At 38.4% G+C, this 23,557-nt stretch overlaps 2 protein-coding genes across 4 annotated transcripts; both read right to left on the bottom strand.

The window, feature by feature from the left end:
- Positions 1-173: 173 nt before the first annotated feature.
- LOC135641847 (histone-lysine N-methyltransferase ATXR3-like) lies at positions 174-18,185 on the bottom strand. Of its 2 annotated transcripts, XM_065157612.1 has the most exons (22): positions 17,998-18,185; positions 15,605-17,808; positions 15,321-15,377; positions 13,140-14,390; positions 12,375-12,748; positions 11,723-12,295; positions 11,521-11,621; positions 10,415-11,261; positions 10,117-10,320; positions 9,950-10,021; positions 6,108-6,218; positions 5,917-6,017; positions 4,880-4,979; positions 4,706-4,801; positions 3,274-3,441; positions 3,059-3,184; positions 2,921-2,974; positions 1,784-2,031; positions 1,588-1,696; positions 1,381-1,489; positions 1,187-1,252; positions 174-647 (listed from the first exon to the last, which is right to left on the bottom strand). In XM_065157612.1, exons 2-22 carry the CDS (start codon positions 17,667-17,669, stop codon positions 550-552), a joined length of 6,930 nt encoding a protein of 2,309 aa, XP_065013684.1. In that variant the 5' UTR covers positions 17,670-17,808; positions 17,998-18,185; the 3' UTR covers positions 174-549. The 2 variants fall into 2 exon arrangements, with proteins under 2 accessions (XP_065013684.1, XP_065013683.1); XM_065157611.1 differs by having other exon boundaries at positions 1,187-1,489.
- A 2,266-nt stretch (positions 18,186-20,451) lies between these two features.
- LOC108953120 (uncharacterized) lies at positions 20,452-23,298 on the bottom strand. 2 transcript variants are annotated; one of them, XM_018827479.2, is made up of 3 exons: positions 22,327-22,681; positions 21,970-22,099; positions 20,452-20,896 (listed from the first exon to the last, which is right to left on the bottom strand). In XM_018827479.2, the coding sequence occupies exons 1-3, from the start codon at positions 22,617-22,619 to the stop codon at positions 20,861-20,863; spliced, it is 459 nt and encodes a 152-aa protein (XP_018683024.2). In that variant the 5' UTR covers positions 22,620-22,681; the 3' UTR covers positions 20,452-20,860. The 2 variants fall into 2 exon arrangements, 1 of the variants encoding a protein (XP_018683024.2); XR_010497781.1 differs by lacking the exon at positions 21,970-22,099 and having other exon boundaries at positions 22,327-23,298.
- Between the last annotated feature and the right edge of the window lie 259 nt (positions 23,299-23,557).

Genomic DNA, 23,557 nt, shown 5'->3' on the forward strand with positions numbered 1-23,557 from the left:
AGTTCGCTCATGCACATAGAAATGATGCATCAGACACTGCAGAACAGGCGTCATCCAATTACATGCTTGCTGCTGCCAACACACGCAAACTTCATACATCACATTACAGACAGTGATTCCTATGCGCTGGACGAGCAATTCTTGATAGAGCCAAAAACACAAAGAGGATGTCATCCAGTAATTCCAGCCCCTCGTATCAATGAGATTTGTACAAGTATGTTAGCACAACACCTCAGTAAACTAGGGAGAAAAACCAAACTTTTAAGAGAAATACTACATTAGTTAGACCAATGCTCTATTCACTAAATAATCAATACAAATTACAAACCCTGGGGAAACTGTACAAGCGGGGATATATGCTGCTTTTAACAAAAACCAAACTCCCGTGGCTAAAAGGGGGCGCACTATGTGAGAACCAAAGAATGTGGTCAATAATTACTCCAGAAACAGAGGACTTGGAGTGGCCTGTTTCAGCCTTCCCACGAGCCTTGGAACACTGATGGCCGAGTCTTGAGCCAATGCATCATCTCCTTGTCCAATGGACACTTATTAAGAACAGCGTCCAGCATTGGACTGCCAAAAATTTTTGGGTTGCTCTTGAATAGCCATATACGATCTTTGGGCCACGGCCTTTGGGGCTCTTTTTCCTGTTACAACAATTAGCATGTTTCACCATTAGAACAGATGTAGCAGATAATAGTTTAGCATTATAATCAAGGATTGGCATGACATGGTGGCGCTGGGGATGTATGTCAATAGCTTTCAAGTATGGCATGGTACTGCAATGTGCCAATCAGGATGTGCAGACTGTCGCAGGCCAAAAATTGAACTAGGCATCACTATACATTTTCATCATGGCACGTGTGGATCCATGAGACCAGCACAATCCTTGTTTTGAGTTGTCAGCATTAGCACAATGGCAAAGCCCAGTGTCTAAAGTGTCAAATAACTTCACAGATCTATAGATGTCTACATGATTGCTAAACAAAGAAGAGGCAAGAGTAAGAGAATTTTCCTTCACTATAAAAGCTGCTAATTTGTAGCGCTACATTTTACAAACTATTGAGCCTTATTAAAATTATATAAAATATGTCAAGTCTGTCAACTAATTTTATTTCATGCAATCAATAGGATAAGCATCGATAATGAAGGACAGGTAAAACAATATGCCGCCAAAGACACTCACCATTCGTGACAACATAAATCTCATGGTTCTTGGACCATAGACATGTTCTCGCAACGGCTTCTGAGACTTCGCATAGAAGGATGAGATGTCAGGCGGTGACAAGCAACCCTTGCAAGCTCTAGCTAATCTACAATCTGGGTCTGCATTCATCTGGCTGTACCAATAGATCAACTGGCCTAAGCAATAATTCTCACCATAGGTTTTGCAGTACTCCTGGAAGCCTGACCCCATCTTATCAGCATACTTGGGACCCAAATCAAGAGGGCTGATGTAAACTGGGGGAGATTTAAAAGACTTGTACTCCTGCATGTTGTGCTTCAAATTGTCAAGATTGGCCCAAAAGAATAAATCGGTCATAAGTATTCTTAGTTTCCACTTGTAACCATTTGATGCACACTTACCCGGATCTTAAAAAAGACTTTTGTGTAGGCATATATGTGAATTAAGTCAGCAGCAGCATCATGCCGGCACTTGTAGGTACATGGAAGATTTCGCAACTCATCCCTCAACCTAGTAATAAATAAATAAAACTACATTGAGAACCTAAATACAAAATATATGAGAGAAAAATTGTACCAGGCAGGCACTAGGACTTACCATAATAATGACTTGCGGAGTTCAGTCTGAATGTTACTAGAACCAGATGGATCGTGGGCCTGAATCTTGGACTTGAGGTCACTAAGTAGATCTGCTTCCACATGTGGTGCCATGGAATGTAGCAGGTCCTCAACAAGGGAACCCTCCCCTTTCCACAGGACTGAAACCACACCTTCTGCGGTAAGCTTCTCAACTGGAGGTGGAGCTTTCTTAGGGTCCCCAAACATGCACCTCATGACATACCTTACCTGTAGTATAGTCCAAACAGAGCAAAAGTATGTTGTAGGTCATCAGCGTAACGCATATATTGTAAAGCTAAATATTTGCCTATGTACAAGTAACAATGTCTCCAAGTAGATTTCTGCTGTGAGTACTTTATTTGTAATGGGCAGAAATACTGAATCCTTTTCATCACTCCATAGATAAGTTGATAAGCCAATAATTTTTTTCGGCATTTGGGAATATGGTTAACCAACATATTAACTAATCGATTACGATAAACTAGATCGGATTTTATAGTTTTTCTCTTATGCAGCACCTGACATCACATGGGCATGAAGGATGTTAAATAATTAGCCAGAACATGAGGAATCAGATTCAAAATGCATATGTAGACAAAACTTGAACATTTTACAAGTATAACCAGAAAAATGCATTTTACAATTTAAGAAAAAAATTCAGAGACTCTATCTGTGGTTTGTCCACCATAGTTGTTTTTTAGCCAACATATCACTTGGTCATGCATAGATTGACACTAACTTGTTAGATAAAATGGGATAAGAGTAAGACCAAAACAACCAGCACTATAAACATCCGGTCAAGCATTCCCCCTTCCAGTAAAGGGTTGCAGAAAAATCTATCAAGAAAATAAAAGAATCATACTACTAAACCGACGTCTACAGCTGGTGCCAAATTTCTAGAGAACCCAAATTCACACAAGAAAATGATTGCCATGGGACCTGAAAAAGTAAGTTGTGGTAGGAGTCTCTACCTCTTAGGTCATAGGCTAAACTCAAGCAACAAGCAATCATAGAATAACAAAAAAGAAAAAGAAATAAGTACAAGTCTTTGAAAAGAATTGCACAGGAACTATATGCCAGATGTAAAAGGGAAGTTTCACTAAGTAGAAAAGATCACCTTATCAAGTGTAAGTGCAATATTCTGAAGTCTTGCATTATAGACACCCTCAGCCTGACACATCCAAGAAAAAATTTGTGATTAGAGCAGATCAGACACAAATAAACAAGAGCATGAAAATTGGAGCTCAGCATGCACCTGAACCTCCGCATCATTCTTCTCGACCTCAAGACATATGTCTGAAAAGAATTTCCTCTTCTCCTCCAAATTATGCCTTAGAATTTCATCAGGCAGTTTTGTTCTCTCAAAATTAATAAACCTCACCTTCATTGATTGGAAAAATGAACATAAGACTAAAGACCAATTAGATATTGTGAGAAGCAATATGAAAAACATACAGCAAAAGTAACTACCAGATGAGCGGAGTAAGCAACGAGCCAATCAGGCAACCCAGCTAACAGACAAGTGCCCAGACCAGCCCTTCCTAGGTCAATATAATCATCTTGTGAAACAAAATTGGCTTCACAAGCCTCTAGTATTAGTTTATGACGGTCCAGTACTCCATGGCAATCCTTCAACACCTGATGCATGTACCCGGTCAGTGCAATCTCTTGCTTTCAGAAAAGATGATAGCCAATATTAATCAATGGAGCAGTTTCACTCAATAAATTGTTAAAATATTAATACGATTTTAGATGTATCAATAATTTTGCAACCAATGTTAATCAAGACATATATGCTGTATAACTATAAGTTCACTCACCCAAAGACTCGACCTCCAAACGATTGAATGCTTTCGTAAAACATAAGCATGTATTCAGTGGAAAAATGTACATCTTAGTTGGTTAAAACATATTTATCAGGAGTAGATGAAAGCACATGCAAGACAAATACTACAAAGGAAGTGAAGAATGAGGTAGGAGACTACACTACAAAAGTTAAGGGTTAAAGGCATGACAAATCTCTCGAGTGAAGAAAGACGATGACCATGGTTATCAAGCCATAAAAAGAGTGAAATTTGAGGGAGTTAGAAAATAGTATAAGGATGATGTTGACTAGAAGCCAAATGGCATATTTAAGAGGGGAAATAAACATAATCAAGGTCACACAACCCTTAATCAAAATATTAATTAACACTTCATTAAAAAACCTCTTACAATAGACTAACTAGAATCCCTTATATAGGGTTCCAAGGAACCTGTTCACAGAAAAGAAATATACACCATATGTACTACAATTTGATTCTTCCTCTCTATCCGATCGATCTTCTTGTTGAAATCTTCTTTCCTTGATCAAACCTGGGATGATTTCAGTACGACAAAAAATTGCAAACAGTTGGCAATCCTCTAGAAGTTTAATTCCATTAGTTCTCCAGAAAATCTGTAATTCAAAGTGATATATGACAATTTGAAAAATAGAAATTTGGCCAAGAACTCCACATAGACTTAAATATGAACCCAGAACTGACTCAAACCTGGAACTGAGCTACAGATGTTGACTAGGACTAAACCCAAACCATCACAACCTCAAACCAAGTCAAATCAGTCCAGGTTCATTGTATCTGGACACCTACCATAGATCAACAAAAAAATCATTCTGGATTCCAGGACAACAAAAAAATAGTAAACCAAGACTTTGACTCGCTAAATAAAATCTATAAACCAGAATTGCTCTAAAAACTATGGTTGTAAAACTAGTATATTCACAGCTTTTCTGGACAGATTCAGTAACTGAAAAAGTGCCATGACTACATACTAATAAATAGAAAGAGAAGATATGTATGTGAATGGTAAAAGAGGAACATTTAAATATATTTAACAGCAGGACACACTCTACCACACATACCTTCTCAAATGCTCCTTCTCCAGAAAGATTCAGATAGCTGCCTCTGCAAACTTGACTACCACATAAGCAAACTGATGCTTCATATTCTTCCTTACTCTGCACCAAAAAATAGATATAAATAAATGACATCCCATCTAGTTGAAGAGGATAAAATCTCTCCAGCATGATGCCAACCTCTGTCACAGAGTTGTAATCAAAAGTGATTTCTTCACCATAACCAATTGGTAGTAGAGAATATATTCCTATCTGGTATTGACCATCCACAGCGGTGACTCTGCTCCAAATAGAAATTGAAGATAACATTACTACAAGAATATGAATGTTCAGAGAAAAACTATATACACATAACTGAAACTGGTTTAAACAGAATGGAGTAATGAAATAATCCTATTAAAATCTCCATTTGGCCCCTCTAGTCAACCAACTCCAACAATGTGTAACATCAAGTAGTTGAATTTGTAATGGACTGAAAGGTGCCTAAAGAAAGGCACACATACAGCTCAAATACATTGGAGATGTATAACTCAGAAAGTTCTGTCAGCAATATGCTATCTTAATAACTACCAGTTCCTCAAACTATAAATTACATGTCATCATCTAAATTCCTGTATTGTCAATAAAAAAACTGCTTAATAAAGATTAAAAAAAAATCTGCAGTTCAATTGCCCATCAGAACATGTTCAATCGTAAAATCTAGTTAGGGATATTTATATCAATTTTCTTTTTAAATGAAAGCTACTAAAACAAGCCAAAGTACATATACCCTAAATTTAATCAAGAGAAGCACTAATATATGGGCATGGGACCACAGCGTTCTTAAGATCTTATAAATCTCTCATCCTAGCTATTGTATAAACATTGTTCATTTAACAAGACTAAAATAAAAGATAATTTATTAGATACAAGCTCACTTAAACATCCAAGATCAGCTCTCCTGCTATGCACTGTCACGTTCAACTAGTCTGGACTTTTCCTAGAACAAAAGAACATGAAGAACCTTATGAAAAAGACCTTACTTTCTTACAAAAATGCAAAATGGAATTCACCATTAAATTAAAAGAAACTGTTGGGATATTCCCAACAAACCTTATACAATTTATCCATATGAACCTTCATTATGTAGAATGGCTCACTACTTATGAAAGTTATCAATATAGCATTCAGACATATATAAGCCAACTGGAGGAAAGTGCAAACAAGACAGAACTTACTTTGCTTCACAATTAGGCCTACAGGAGTGACAGATTCTGCTTGCATAATTTGCTTTGTGCATAGCATCAACAACAACCAAATCATACCCATCACTATCACCCTATTAATATTAAATAGCCAAGTCAGCTGTTTGAACGACAGGAACCAAGCGAGAATGAGGTGTGAAAAGTGTGTTAACCAAAGAAAGCACCTTTGGCCTCTCCAAATAAATGTTATAAAATTCAGGTGCTGGATCTTGACTATTTTTCTGTAAGGCCCTAATACCATCCTGCTTCTCAAACCATTTCCAAGCTGGATAGACCTGAAATATTAATGAAATTAAACATGTCAACCTGAGTAACAACATAGGTACAAATTCGTCACCCCAAAACTTCTTAGGAAGAAATTAAAACAAGACTAGTTTGTAAAAGTTGATAAAAGCAAAAGCAAACATAAAAGGTATATGAAGGAAAACAGCTGGAGAGCCCCTTGGAAAACTCCACACATTTTTTTCAACAAGCATTAAGTTCTGCATATACATTACTTACCTTAACTACAGTGAAATAGAGAATAACTAACATGGTTCGCCTTACTGGTCTATACCGGTATATTGATTAGATGTCGATATGATACGTATCGAGCTGTACCGAACTGTACCAAGCATACTGACACATGGTATATAAAGGTGTACCAATGTATCGCCCATACCGATCTCCTATCAGACCGGTATGTACCGCCCGTACCAAGCGATATACCACAGTACGGTGAACCTTGATAACTGCCAACTTTATCCTCCACAAAAAAAAAATGGCGTTCAAGGAAACTTCCAACAAAATGATTCTCCATGGCCATACAAGTTTTCCAACATATCTGAACCAACATATGACTGATCTTGGTGTGAATAGTGATAATGCCCTAAACAAGGCTCAATGGTGACAAAGAATCTATGTAGAGAGCCCCAAAGAAGATTGTTGTTGTAGTACTTGAACCTAAAAAAGAACAATGTAAATCTTTCCAGAAGCTCCATATTCAGCTTCCAACAGCTATAAGATAGGAATATTCAAGCACAGATTTAAGACTTTAGATCAAATAGGTATGTAAGATGACAATATGAGATGTTACTTCTCAATATAATAATCACATAAAACCTTTTGGTATAAGCTAAATATTCTTCAAGTACCCTGACATGGTAATTTAGCACAAAAACAGAAGACTATTACTGTGAACCATGAACAAACACAAACATATAAGCACGAAACACTATCAGACTAAAATGCACGAGTTACAGGCCAGCATTACAGTAATCTGAAAATTAACTAATGCCACATGAAAGGATTTGGAAGAATTATTGAAGACTCAAGTTGAAACAGCAACAGTTCCTGTGAAGGTTTCAAGTCCCGGATATCAGATCCATACCTGTGCCGGAATGATACAGGTCCGGTATGTATCGATGTAACAACCAAGGTATGCAATTTCGAACGGTACTGTCCGGTATGGGCGGTACATACCGATCCAACAGCATACTAGTACGCGGACCGCCTGCTACCAGGCGGATCGTTTAAAAGCGCCCCGTATCGGACGATACAGGGTAATATCGGGCAGTAACGATCGAAATTTCGACCGTTACCGCCCGGCACAATTCGGTAACGGTCGATTTCGACCGTTACCGCACTGTAACAATGCTACAGTGCTCCAACGGTCAAATTGACCATTGGAGCCCTTTCTCATAGTATTTAAACCCTTCTTCTCCCCTATTTCACTCTATTACATTCTCATACTCTCTTAAACTATCTCAAACTCTTTTTTTCTCACATTTGTGCTCTCCTAAATTCTATAAAAGAACACTCCATTACATTTTTATACTCTCCTAGACTCTACAAACTTTTTTTTTCTCATATTTGTGCTCCTCTATTCAAATGATTTTTCTATAAATATTTCAATATTTACATAAGGACAATCCGTAATGGATTGAAATACGAACCTTGCATAAGATATTCTTCAAAGCCCGAAAAAGATATGTGATACTATTTTTACCTAATTTACATTGATTTTGCTAAACTTATGATATTACTATATTTATTTCTAACTTAAAAACTCTATCCTAACTTTTTTTTTTATTTTCAAGTATTTTCGGAGGGTTCGTGTACCGCTCGATACGCCCTGGCATACCGCTCGGTACACGGTATCGTACCATAAGCCAACCTCGAAACATCTGTATGGTACGATATTGCATACCTTGATAATAACACATAGGAAGCCAGACGCTCAAGTGAAACAAAGATGGAAACGAGCTCGCAAGTTATGAGCCCTAAAAGGCATCGGGCCTTTAAAAGAAAACAACTACAAATCATCTACCATTAAGAAATAAAAGGGACCGGACAGCATCTCGGTTCATGCCTAGATCGGTGAGTACCAGTCGGTACAAAGCCGTCAAGAGGAAATTGAGTTTCCTATGTCAAGAATTACTAAGAAAAAAAGCATGTAAAAAGACTAAAGCAAACCATATGCTAATTTATCCATATAGTGACTTCAAATTTTGCTCCAGGACTGACCCAATTTTAGCTAATTTCTCTATCACCAAAAAAAGCAAGTGGAACAACCTACAGCATTAAGACAGTCATAGAACTGAATTGTAAGTTCCACATGAACCCCATCGGCCTATCCAATTGAAGAATGGGTGAGCTGATGAGGCAACACCAATTGTTGCTCTTTCATTTCCAAAAATCCAACTCAGGGCATCAAAGATGTGCATCAGCATGATAAAATATATTTTATCATATTTGTATCTTTCTTTTTTTTTTCTAAATTTAAATTCTTAATCAACTTTTAGCCAATGCTAATTACGCCAACTTGCTTTGAAAATATAGTGCAGACAGCGAATACCTGGTTACAAAACTCTTGGAGATCTCATTTCAAAACACCCAAAAATCTCTACCTCAAGAGCTTTATATTCTTGTATTTCTGATGTGATATTTGATTATTTTCTACATCCTCTTCTCTTACATATAGCTTTGGTATTCTTCTGCATGTTTTGTATTTTTTCCTTATTTTCTTCATCTTTTACAGCTTTCTTTATCATTTTCTTATTCCCCGCATGTTCTTTTTTCTATTCTGTTGTCACTCAATAAGAAAGGAGGATCGGGATTCACCACCAAAAGAACATATTTCTACTCAGAAAACTACAAATTTCCAAGGAAAAGAAAATTGTAGAAAAAAAACAACTTATATATATCAACGAGTGTATGACAACAGAAGCAGATATTGTAAAAAAAAGAATCTAATTCAAACAATTTTGCTAATTAGTTGGAAAAATTTTACATAACATCAGGAAGCAATTCACCCAGGTAATTTGACTGCATGAAAGAAATCAACAGCCAATGCACAAATCCTAATAGTTCAGACAAAAATCTGATGACTGAAAAAGTTTTGAAGAGCTGAAAGAACTAGCTATCGCATTTAACAGAAGGTATACACGAGCAAAATGACTTAAGCATATCAAGAGAAATATAACCAACAAAATCAAACAACAGACTAATTTCAAACATTAAGAAAAAGGTAAAGGTGACTGTTATAAAGTGGATTTAGATTGGAACAGCTAAACAGGTAAAATAGTTATCAACCACCTGCTTAATGATAGATAGGACAAATTGGTGAGAACAAAAAAGTATAAAGCATGAGATTGTATGTTATACTAGGATGACAGAAATATATAAATAATGTGTTAGATTAAAAAAAAATAAAGTTAACAAAGGATAATCCAGTTGACAAGCCAAATTACAATTAAACAAAATGGATTTATGATGATCATTTACTTTCCCAAAACCTAACATGAAACCTGAAGCATAAGGTCTAAGGGAGACAACAAATAGCAAATACATCTGAGATGGAACAACCCAGATTAGCATCATGTCACCAATAGTACTACTACTACATGTTCTTTTGTGCAGAAAAAAATAAAATGATTAGCAAAGGCAGAGACACAAGATGATATATACAAGTCTCTACCACCATGTATAAATGAAAAAATCACATAAGAAAATGGAACCATGTTACCTCTCCCAAAAACTCAACAACAAAATCATCTTGTTCGAAACCTTCTTGCTTGTTGCAGACAACTCCAAGCCCCTAATATAACATATGAAAGGAGCAAAATGAACTAAGGATAAACAAACCAAATTGGCTTAGACAATGTAAGTAGTTTGTGCAGTAAAAAAACATACCTTTCTGTAAGCAACATAATTATCGTCAGGGCGACTCCGCATAGCCTTTAGGATGCCCTGGCACATTTTGATAGCTTGTCTGTCACCCACTTCCTCTGCATTCTTCAGCACTTCTTCAATAACGGGTTGCAAAGGATAAACCATTGGGGTATTACCGGTACCAGTAAAATGTCTGACTTGCTTATTCAATGTACGAAGAAGCGACTGACAAAGAAAACTCATGTAAAATCTGAATGCAACAAAGCAATAACAAAAAATAGGACAACAGAAAAACACAAAAAGGCAAACTCCAGCATACCTCTTCTATGAATTTATGTCTATCTGCAAGGGGCCAGTCTGGTTCCTCTGGCATAGAATCCAGGAGGAGATTATGTGTATAAGGGTCTATTCCATACACTTCTTGCTCTAAAACTTCAACACCAAGCTTCTTCCTAGGTTTGTAGTCCTTGACCTCAGGAATTTCCATGTCTGACTCCTCGATACCACTCTTTTGTGCTAACAATTTTTCAGAATAATCATCAGGTAAAGCAACTTGCATCTTCCTTTGTACTTCCTCCTCATCTGCTACAATAAGATACTTGTCAATGACCTCATACTTTCTGGTAACTGGAGGAACCAGGCTTGCTTTTGTCATGCGAGCACCCCATTCACGGTCATCTGTCACCACTGACTCTGAGGACTCATCCATTTCCCCTTTTAAGTCCCACATTCCACTTCCTGAATGAATTTCCAAGTCGCTTTCTGTATCAGAAGCAGTACTCTCATCTTCACCTCTGTCATCCTCAGAGAAATCATTTCCATCATCTTCAGATGTTTCACTATCAGAATCCATCTCTCTCTTTTTTAATTTAGAGAGACTCCTTTTAATTTCACGATCAAATGCATAGGCTCTATAATCTGTTCCTCCATTGGCATAAGATGTGTTGATACCCCTATTTATGCTCTTCTTTTCACTCAAAACTTTGCTTTGTTTCTTTTTATATTTAGATTCAGAAAAATATGATCCTGCTTCAGAACCGTCTTTTACTGCCTTAATCAATTCGTCTCCTTGAATAATCAACCTTGGGTTCTCCAATCTCTTCACCAGTTGAATGAAAGACATGATAATCTTCCTCCTATCTACAGCGTCACCCTGGCTTTTTGATCTGTAGAAGTATGCAAATTTTAGGTAAAAAATCAGTACAAAAATATAAAAGAAAAGCTCCAGAGGCACACATATGTAGCAACATGTTCTGTTAGCAACAGGATATCTACATTGACAAGAATCCCCTAGAGCTACTTTTAAAAGTGGGTGAAAATAAAATAGCAGAACTCCATAAACACAGTTCAACCGTCATTATAACTCATTAACAAATAATATGTTTCATTTCAAAGCCAAACATGTCATAAGAATCATTATCTTACTTAAACGCATCCCTGCACATTCGACTAATATCATCCTTGACAGAACTCAAGCCACGCCGAACATAATAACCACATCTCATCCTATCTTCGATTTTTGCAATCTGTAACATCAATTTAACATTAATGAGAACATATACAAGTCATTTTCACTAATAGCAGGTATTAAAAGTTTTATAATGAAAGACAAGAATTTAGGTAGTACTTTAGGCATAAAAAAATCAGACTTCTTTCCCTTCACAATGTCCTTCAAACTATTGGCAATAAACTCTTCCATCTTCTTATAACTGTTTTCAGACTTCCTGTGCAACCAATGCCGCATCTGTGCATCCCTTGACAGAAGTTCTGAGGACTTTCTAGCATCAAGTAACTTTGGTCGTTTGTAGAAGCCCTGCTTGAATTGGAGACTCGAAAAATCCTTCCTATCAATAGAATTCGACTCACTAATACCAAAATTTTCTAGATCGCCAGAATCATCTAGACAACCACTTAAGGACCTATAAGTTCTTGATATTAAGTAATTATTTTCTGTTATCTGCTTAAGGCTCCTTGTTTTTGAATAAGATTCCTCCTGATTTTTAGCTCCAAATGAACTTGATCTCTTTATCCAGTTTATATTTGGATATCTGAATTGTAATTCCTTAAATTGATTGCATCCTCTGATGTCGACATTAGCTATGTGCGGAAAGAGCTGAAGGATTCCTTCAAGAACACCAGCACTAACATTAAAGCACCCCTTTAAAACAAGAGACATAAGATTTTTCTTGCCATAACCACCCTGCAGAGCCAACTGAGATTAGTCACGTAACAAGCAAATAAATGTGTTAAGTGCAAGATACAAATGAAAATAAACCTACCATAAGACTTTGCAATACAGTATCAGTACATTTTGGTCCAACTGAGGACAAATCAACATGTCTGCATATACTCCTGTAGAAGTTAACTGACGCATTCCAGTGTTTACAAGTAGTAGCAGAGGAGAGAAGTGACTTCATATCACCTTTTAGAAAATGAAAGACCCTTGCTAGAATGTGACCATTCAACAGACCCCAGCTTCCATTCTCCGTCTGAGACGTAGCATTATCCTGAAAAATATCAGCCTCACCACATAAGTCTTCGAACGACCAATCATTCTTCTCATTGGATAGCAAAGCGTCTTCCATTTCAGAGTCCTCATCACTTTCATCAACAAGAAATCTTGATCTTTTTCCTTCACGATATATCCCATCCTCTGCAAAAGGGCAGAAAACTAAGCATAAGAAATCAGAGAAACAGATATCACATATATATATATATATATATGAATTGCCCTCCTTAATATATGTCTGCATATTCATGTGTATTATTAGCTTATATACATATAAGTATATTTGCAAATGCTTATTGGTGATACCCCCTGAGATTATTCAAATGTGCAGTATCTTTTCACAGCCAAAATGAATGGGGCCTCGTTTCCTACACTAGTGATCAGTCTAAACTTTATGCTCAGGTGCATGTCAAACAATCATTCAGTACAAGCATTTCCAAGAAACTCCCTAGGTGGTAAAGGCATATAGAAAAGTGCAACAGAAGATGACAGCATGCTTTTCCATTAGAATGAAAACAAGAATCGAGAAACAAACCCGAGTTCCAGATATTGCTCACTGACAAATCGTGAGATAAAACAGCAGAGCTTTTTGTGATGGATGAGTTAAATGGAAAATGTTTATCCATTTCCTTCTTTGGTTGCTTCGCATTAATCCATGGATCCAAAACCTCACTTATAACAGCAGCAAACTCCCGGTTCTTATATGACCTCATGACAAGTTCATGTAGCTTTCCACGTGTATAGCCAATAAATTGAGGGTACAAGCTGTGAAATGAATGAGAAGCAGTACTCATGTTGTTACATGACAACTGCACAAGGGAAGATGAAGAAAATCTTGCAGTGGATGTCCTTGCTTCTTCTTCAGAGTTGACAGCTTCAGAAGACTTCAATTTCATGGTAATGGGAAGCCAAGTATTATCATTCTTCCGGAAAACACTGCTCTGCTCTAGGATAGCACCTTTACCTACTAACTCTTGCAACTCCAAATATGATAATGGTCCATGTTCATAACCAGCACCATCTAAATAGAACCAATCGCCCAGATCTACAGATAATTCATCAATAGTGCATATATGATCCTTTGGAATATTGAGTATAGTCCGGCATCTTTGCAAACTCTGAAAGTCATGTTCATGGAGCTTCCTTGAACGAGAGGAACCTTCATGAAGAGAATTCCTGTCACTACTAGAGTGAGACCTTGAAGATTTTGAAACATGCCGCTCACTGGTTTTGACTTTCAAATGAGGTTCTATAGAACCTTGATCTTTCACAACACATGCATTAATCCGGACCACAGGTAGAATCGTACCCTTCACACCCCTAAGGGACAATGGCTTGGTTTGTGCTGATCTGCTAGCAACAGCACTTTTGCTTGGATCACTGGTGCTATCAGTATTATCATCTATTGACGAGAAAGCCCAAAGGGGCAGATCAAGCCTTTTGCTGCGGGAAGGATAGTAAAGATCATCTTTCCTGTGCCAACGGGGATCCTCGTGCCCAGATTTTGACATTTGACAAAGAGGATAGCTTTCATTGATGACAAGTTTCCGTCTATAAGATTTATCTTGACCAACCTCATCATTTCTCTTCCAGTCGCCACCTTTGCAAGACCACCTGCCAACAAACCAATCACTTGAACCACCACTAGGACCAGCATAATCCTTCCCAGAAGTTGCAAAAACCGGTTTAATTTCACTGCTTTCTGTTGAGAAACCTTTAAAAACTCCACCAAATCCCTCCTCTCTTGGATATATGGATGGTGTTTGAGCTTTAAATCTTGAGAAACCTGCAAAAACACATACAGATTAGAAAAACCATTAGTTGCAGCATAAAAAAGAAAATGTCAAAATGGAGCACACACCTGCTTCTCATAGTCTGTAAACCATTTATGTCAATTAATATTAAAAGGATCAAAGAAACGAAAAAAGGAAGCAAACAATAGCAGACTGAATTTCTTCAAACATAAGGGACAACCTCAAACAAAAAAGATTACATATTTGATCCATTTTCAATATCAGTCTTCCCCTTTCTTTTCAGGATCTACATCCATATTTCTTTTATATATATTCTGATTCTAATTTGTGGCAATTAAGGAAGAAGTTAAAAATAGAGAGAATCCAAACTGACCAATGAAATTGAAAAAAACACACACACACTAAGAAGGCTGACAAATCAGAAGCTTTTTCTTTTCTGGAATCCATGCTCCATATTTCACATGTGAAATCCATGAAATGTACCCATTGGAATAAGAAGAGAAAGAAAAAAGTTGAAAACAAAGGTTTAAAACAACCCAGTGAAGAAATTGACCATTGCCCAGAAAAGATAAAGTGGAGGCAGGATAATCTAATCACTAGCTAACTTCCGTAACTCATATCACACACATGCCAAAATGAACTAAATTCATTTGAATAAGATAAACAAGGAATGCTACAAAATTTAAGAAAAGGATCACAAATAAATTTCCACACCAAAGGAAAGACAAATTAAAGGCTATGTAACAGATAATGTAATAAGGACAAAAAGTTTAGGGTGAAACCATAATAGAGGGAGAGAGAGAAAGAGAGGATAAAATATATGAAAACAAAAGAACAAACAGCTCAAGGTAAAACCACGTCACATAGAACGAAAAAAAGAGACAAGTAGAGAGAGAGAGAGAGAGGTCTTGCATGCATGTTTTTATATTTATTGAAAAAGAGGGAGGAGGAATTTTCTGTACCTTCAGATTGACCCCACTTTTCCCAATCTGCATGTTCAAATGTTGTATTCAGTGCTTCTGCAAGATTGTAAATGCCAACCAAGAAAAGGTTAATCATTGACATAAAACCTTGGGAGAATATAGAAATGCAATCAGATGAAATATGCTACAAGCTTTTTACACCATTCTGGTTTGGGCCTCGTTTAGGTAGGATCTGGATCCAAACATGGGCCAAGAACAGCCCTACTGTTGCTCTAACAGAAGGTCCAGTAAAAGATCAAGAAACACAAAATCAACAAAATTACCTCCGATAATCTCAAGCTCCTTTCCACCTACAATGGTGTAGCCACCCAACAAAGTTTCGACCCTCTCATCTATATGATAATCTTCCAAACATTCTGCTATGACTGGAGACTGCCCCTTAACTGCCTCCTTTTGCAGCAGCATAGAACTGGATGTTTCCTGACATATTATTCCAGCATCGACTAACAAATTCCCTGGGGCTTCTGGAGGGCTAGCCGTCTGGGTCACAACATCTGAAACAATAGAGGGCAAGTTCAAAGGCACCAAGGGGGAAGCAGCATTTTCAACAGTTACCCACCTGTCACTGTCAGCATGCTTTATCAAATGATCAGAAAGGAGGACCCCTTCATCAACCAATCGTCTGAGATCAACTAATTTTGAGGGTCCTTGTTCTATACCACAATGATCAAGATAAAACCACTTTCCAGCATCAAAATCAGATGTTATAGGATCTCGTGGCGGGGTGTCTGATATATCCATATCCTCTTCCATTGATGGTTCTTCAATAACCCCTAAAGGGGGAGAAGGAGGAGGTGGAGGAGCAGGTAACAGAGGAGGCGGCGGAAGAACTGGTGGTGGAGGAGGAGGTGGAGTCTCGCTGGAATGCCTACTTGAACTTTGGAACCGTTTTTCCTTATCGAGTCTGTCAATAGTGCTTCTGTCACAACTGCTCCTGCTTGGCTTATTCTTGAGAAAATCTTTTTCACTGTACTCCTTTCGTCCCAATCTCTCATCATGTCTGCTGGACTGCTGCTTTTCGCTACCTTGACTTTTCTTGTTTGATTCTCGGTGATCAGCAGAGTGCCGTTTGTCATGTGGTGACCGCTCCAAATGAGCTGGAGTTCGGTCTCGATGATCATGGTGACGAGCTCGTTGACGTGGAGACCTATTAAAGCGACTTGGGGTATGATCCCTGTGATCAGAGTGGTGACTCTTTTCATGTGGAGATCGCTCCAAGCGACGAGGACTACGGTCCCTGTGATCAGCATGGTGGCTGCGCTCCTTTGGTGACCGCTCAGAATGGCCTGGGCTGCGGCCTTGCCTATCATGGCTACCTCGAGAAGAGAAGGATGGATCGTCATACCTAGAAGATGAGTACCTGCTGGATGATGGAACCTTCGATGTCGAAGATGATTCATTTCTATGTGACCTCTCCGGGTTAGTGGAACGACCAATCTCTTCAGATTTCCGATGAGTTCTTGAGCCTGACTGATCAGACAAATCAAAATGGTGCTTGTGGTTGCTGCTCTCAGACTCTATAGCTTGCCATTTATGCCACCTTCCCACCTTGCCCTCCCTGTCCCTGCTCCTTCCGTTGCTATTATCATGCTTAATCTCACCAGGTTCAACTTCAGAAACTCGTAAGCTTTTCTTAGCATCCCTCTCATGCACATTGCCATCCAATCTTGAAGAAGAAGACCTCTTCCTTTGGTCGGAATCACACGGGCGTCTATCATTTCTCCGGTGACTATCCTCCAGGGAGCTCTGCTGACTGTTCTTCAATGATCTCTCTGTGACGTCACCCTTCTCCGAGTCCACCCTTCTTCCCCTGGTTGACTGATTCTGCGACTTCTCCAAATCTTGCCATCTCTTCCATTTATCTGGCACAAACTCACCCCTTTCTAGTTCTCTTCTATTTCGTCTGTCTGAAATGATTTCTCCCTTCTCCGCTTCATCTCTCCTCCGTCTATCTCCAACCTCCACTTCACTTTTCCGCCATTTCTTTGGAGCTGATTCCCCCTTCTCGAATTCCCCATTTCGAAGCTCCCCCTTCTCCAGTTCTCCGTTGTGCAACTCTCCCTCCTCCAACTCCCCCTTCCGATGCCTCTCCAGCTCGCCCTTCTCCAGCTCCCCCTTCTTGGCCCTTCTATCCAGTTCCAGACCTATTTCGGCACCCAACTCATCTTCCCTCTTGACCTCATCCCCCCTCTCGCCATTCCTCGTCTTCTTCTCCGCCCCAAAGGGATTCGAAGCAAGCACGCCTTTGCCCCCACAGAGTGACTCCGGAATCGGGAACCTCTCCATGATATGCTGCGAGGGTGCGCACGCGACTCCCCCCTCTCCCATGGAACTCCACCCGGAACCCTAAATGGGGTCCAGAGCCAGACCCGCGCCGCCAAAACCCTATCTTTCCACCGTTCCAGGACTGTCGATGCTCATCTCGCGGTTCGCAGTGCCCTCGGCTCCCAGCTCCAAGAATGAAAACCTAAACACACAAGCAACATTAAATATTTTCAATACCCAAAGAATGATGACGAATCAAGAACCAAGATCGACACAGATGCAACGGATTCCAACACGCCGGCATGGCGAATCCAAAATTCCGCATCGGAAACCCCATAATTCGTGCGGAAGCAGAAAGAGGAGGAGGGAAGGGGGTCGCCGGGGGGCTCACCAGTCGGAGAGTCGATGGAGCGAAGTCGTCGATCCGGAGATCTACGGCGGAGGTGCCCGGAAGGGCCGATCCGAGGGGCTTCTCGCTCGATAACTCCCTTTGCCTGCCTTCTCTGGCTCGCCGTTACCTTCTTGGCTCGGCCGCTCTCGGTGAGTCGCTGGCTCGCTCCCTCGCGATGGGGGGGAGAAGACGGAGTGCGAATAATGTTAAACTAATCGCGTCCCGTTTCGTGCTCGCGTAGTTATTTACATGTGTAGAATATGGACTTTACGGTATACCATACGGCGTAGGCGGTAAGCGTACCATCTGCTTGTATCTCGAATATGGCACTCTAAGGTGCGATCAACACGCAAGAAAACAAGAAAATAGTGCTTATATATATATATATATATATATATATATATATATATATATATATATATATATATATATATCTTCAAAGGCCAAAAATTATATATATATATATAGATACATATATATCTTCAATGTTCTAAAATAACAGATTTGCCCCTCTAACATTTAATATGATATATAATATACCTCTTTCAAATATTTAAATTCTTTGTATATGTCAGTCGTGTGAGCATATGTTCAATAAACTCATGTTAATTAATTACTATTATAAGTATAGGCACCATTACTAATGAGTTTTAACAAAATTAAGCTTTAAAGTTCCAAAAATGCTACTATATTTTACAAAAAATATTAATTTATGAAGATAATTTTTAAGATAACTAATGTTTATTATGCTAAAGATGAGATTAGCTACAACCCTTTTATATGTTTTTTTGAGTGCCGCAAGATATATATATATATATATATATATATATATATATATATATATATATATATATATATATATGTATATATATTTATATGTATATATATATGTGTATATATATATATATGTATATATATATATATATATTAAAATTATATTTAGTGCATTTAAAGGAATAAATATATAAACCATTGACTTTGAAGGGATACACGTGCAATTTTGCCCCCCAAAAAAAAAAGTTGACAAGAATGGGGTCCATAGATCTCTGTTCTTTTATCTCAATTGTTAAATACATTGCTACTTGTTTGAGCGGTAGGAGTAGGTCAAATGACTAACATGTCTTATTGCTATTTTGATTATGGTGGCCTTTAGAGTTTCGAAAATATTTAAATCATAAGTTGGAGATGGAGATATCACTTTAGGGTTTTTTTTTTCCCGTCATATACACCTATTTGTAGGTTATGAGGTCTTATAATTGCCTTCTATTTTTTCTCGTAAATATCTTTGTATAAATTTGCATATGTCTTGTATCATACTTAATATTAATGATGATTTTATCTTCTTATGACCTATTTGAGAACATCATGATTATTAAAGCTAAAATAAACCTAATAATGTAACATCTTTCATTTTTGTTGTCATTATATGTATATTTTTTTTATGTTTATACATTAAAATATTATTTCTTAATATAAACGGTCAAATAATTCACTTATGATCTTGGAGATCAAGATTCGAGTTAAAAAAATAATATTTTTATATTTAGAAATAAGACTATGTATATTGACTTTTCTTAAACTTCATATTACCGTATATTTTGAGATAAAACTATGTAAATTTAGAGGTAAAGTAGCATATATTTAAAAGTAATATTATGTATATTGACCCTCTCCAGATCCTCCTAAAAGCTGTGTATATTGACTCTTCCCATATCTCACATTGGCGAGACCCTTATGCTGTGGGTACATCATTTAGTGCACTAGAAAGATGGTGATATCAGCCATTTTGTAGTCTTAATCTTCATATATAGTGAGCTTAAAAGAATGATTACTTTAATTCATTTTGCATAAGAATTAGTAATGGGCATAGAAGAAGGTGTTGGCATGAGAAGACAGTAAAATAATTGTCCTAAGAAACAGAAAGAAAAAATTATGTGAATTTTCATATCACTCTTTTTCAAATTTCATGTTCATCTTGAAAATGTAAGCGCTATTTGTATATGTATGGATCATTTTGTGTTAGTGTATTTACAGATATATCACTATTTACATCTTTTAATATTATATCTCTTAATAATATATTTCAATTTCTAATTTTTCTCAGTTAATCATTTTGATGGTTTGCCCCCACCATCATTAACTCTAACTACACATGTGAAATGAATCCATTACCTATTGGCTTACATATTCCTTTATGATATTTGGATAAATGATTCATTTTTTTTCATGAAAATGAGAAGACAGTTTCATCAACATACTGCAATGCAATGAAAACTAAACAAAAACAGACATTCTCAAATGTCTTGTTACAGTATGCAATAAATTTATAAATAATAGTTTGGGATCATAGTTATTGATGAGAGTAAATTTAGTAACATCATTCTACTTGGATTTTATATCAAACTAATATAGTTTATCAATTAACAAGAACACAAACACAAAAATTAGTCAATGTTTCAATAAACAGGAGGGCAAGAAACTTTAAATTGTCCTTTTAACAAGAGAGATGCAGAAGTTCAAGCTACAGCCACAGTATGGCTCAGCTTGAAGCTTCTTCTGAACTGCACTCCTGCAGAAGTCCAGAATTACATAACTTTCAGACATCATGAGATACTGATCTGAATTGTCATGTTCTGATATTTACATATTTCATTCTAGCTTTTGTATACACAAGGATTTGTAAAGGGAAAATATACAGAAAAGGAAGGATGAATAGGAAGAAGTGACTGCTGAGTAAATGGCACAAAATCACTAAATCTTGCACAAAGCATTCTTCATCTTCCGGTCATCCTTCGCTCTTCTCTTCTTCTTTTTCATCGCAGATGAACACTGAATTAGGCACTAGAACAAAAAGGCAGTGGGACTAAATGCCGGCACAACTGAAGAAACATCTGAATACCTGAAAACAGAAAAAAGTGCCATGAGGATGCATCAAAAGGAGATTAAGAAAAAAGCTTACTTCCACTTCAAATATTTCCTCTGTACAGTACCAACAAGCACTAGTTGGAAATTAAATGAAATTTCTCATGTTCTTTATTATTTACTTCAAAAACCTGTTACAGGCTTCTGCATGCTCATCAGAGCACAAAAATGAACTAAGTTCAAGATGCTAATCCCTGGTCCAAAACCGGTTAACTTTGGTCCTTTCGACAAAAGATGCTACCCGGAGGGCGCACAGGCACTTGCATATTAAAACTTTGAAGCCAAAATCATCGAATTTTCCATCATATTTAACTTCAGAATTATAATTTGACCATTGACTAAAAGTATAATCTTCGAATGAGATGATGCTTTTTAGGTGATGTGAACCATCTTGTTCCTCCCAAAAATTTCACTTCCTCAAAAGCTAAATGAATTAGTCTATGACCTTTACTCTTTTCTCAAATTGCTATCCCAAAGTTCCTAGGATCCCTCCATTAGCATAAAGGCTTTATTCTCTCCCATTCTATTTCAAGTTTCAAGCATAAAGGTGTGTATTTCAAGGTTTAGAGAGGTATGTCTTTTAAGATTCTGGAAGTGTGGCTGGTGAACCACTAAATCTCTAACAAGAAAGATGGAAGGAGAATAGGGAACTATCGGATGATCATGGCAGGAGAAAATGATAAGAATAAGAAAGAAAGCATAGAATTAGACAAACATCTTCTAGTCTTACAAAACTGTAACTTTGGATGTAATCTCTGTAGCTTTACCATACAGAGTTGACTTAGATTTATATGGCTTAAGAGATTGGAGATTAATATGCATACATGATGAGTTCAAGAACTAAAATGACAATTCTGAAGAAATTTTTGGAAAACTAGAAAACAATAAGAACTCCTCAATCTATTCACAAATAACATCCAGAAACAAGTCTGTGATTTACCAATCAACTCAATGCAGAGAGGAACAAATACTGTGCCAGATTCCGAATTAAATGTATTTGAGCTTACACAATAATCATATAAATTAATCCAAATTTCTCAATAACAATACCTTGTACAGAGGAATGCCACTGCAATTGTCATAACCCATAGTTTTTAGATGAATCTGTTGTATTGGAGCATAGTAACTAATAACAGCCAATCTGACCGCGGGACTATACAGTGATATCAAAGAGAGAATCCTACAGAGGCAGACAGGACCAACAACAGTTGTCATTTCTACAAACATGTCAAAGCGAGAATCCTACAGAAGCAGACAAGGTCAACAACAGTTGCCATTTCAACTGTTTGCTTGGAGGTTCCTCGAATCAATCAAACAAACCAAAGCTGTGATGATCATTCGTGCGATTTCTGATCGATGTAAGCCTAGAAATCAATACAAGAAGACTTCGAGGGTGGGAGGGGTTACCGGTCGTGGTCACTGTGATCGCGAGGAAGGACCCGACGAGAGACGACGGCCTTGTGCTTCTCCGCCCCGTCAGCGGTCATCTTTCCATCTCGGGCACCCGCCGCCGCCCTCGTCGGCGCGCCGTTCTCGGAGATCGCCGCGAGCGACGGCCTCCAGGGCGTCGAGGCGTCGTTCCCGCGGTTGCGGCGACGGCGGCCGCAGTCACGGGGATCAGTCCCCGTCCGGGCCGCCTGCGGCTTCTCCTCGGGCCGCGGCGCCCCGCAACCGCACTGGAGGAAGCTGGCGAGCCTCATCTGCTGTCGTCGCAACCACAGCGGAGCTGCCCGTCTTCCTCTTCTTCTGCTCCCCTCTCGTGGCGTTTATATAGGTCCTGCCGGACCGCTAAAAGGACCAAAATACCCTCTTCATTCCATCACATAGTCCTCTTCGCAGAAATTAGAATAGGCAGGATTCTGGTGACAATGCTCGAAGGCTATTGATGGGACAGCGATGGACTCCCACTGCCCTCTCAGATCCTGTGGTGAATCAAGAGAAAGGAATTCTAAGGTCAAGTGAACAGCCTACTACTAGTCTCTCACTAACCTTAGTAAAGATTGGATCTTTGTTGGCCCAGGGAACAGCAGAAGCCTCCTGCCAAGGGCTGCGTTGCAATCAGAGGCATCGAATGGGGCACTGAGTTGTGGCTGCTGCTGGATCGGAGGACTGGAGAAGACTCCAGATTACAGAACAACAAGATCCCTCAAGAAAGATGACCTGTGAATCGCTGTGTGTGGCTCCTGTGAGCCAGATGAGGAGGAGGTGGGAAAGAACAATTCCCTGGGACTGTGGGCTCTTGGTTGGGGGTCCCCGGTGACTCTGTGAGGCCGCTGTCACGCAATTACTTCTGTTGTTGTTGTGCACCAGAACAAATGAGATCCTCTGCAGCAGACCAAACGAGCAAAGGCATCGACGAACACCACAGGTGGATGAATGGTGTCCGCGTGGCCATGGACGAACATTGTGGCGTTGAGTCACTGTCATCTGCGTTGGAGTGAGCTGCAGGGCCAGTATCATCATCAGCATCTTCATCTTCTTCATGCTTTGCAGGATCAACAATTAATACGAGATAGAATAGATGTGGATTTGACTTGTGCAAGTTGCTTGCTCAAGAAAGGATCTGAGTGAAATATCTGGATCTCTACGAACAGTGTTTGTTGACGTCTCATTCGACTTAATACATGCACAAGAATTT

This window comes from Musa acuminata, chromosome BXJ3-6, assembly GCF_036884655.1.
Source record: "Musa acuminata AAA Group cultivar baxijiao chromosome BXJ3-6, Cavendish_Baxijiao_AAA, whole genome shotgun sequence".
In the NCBI taxonomy this organism is placed as follows: domain Eukaryota; kingdom Viridiplantae; phylum Streptophyta; class Magnoliopsida; order Zingiberales; family Musaceae; genus Musa; species Musa acuminata.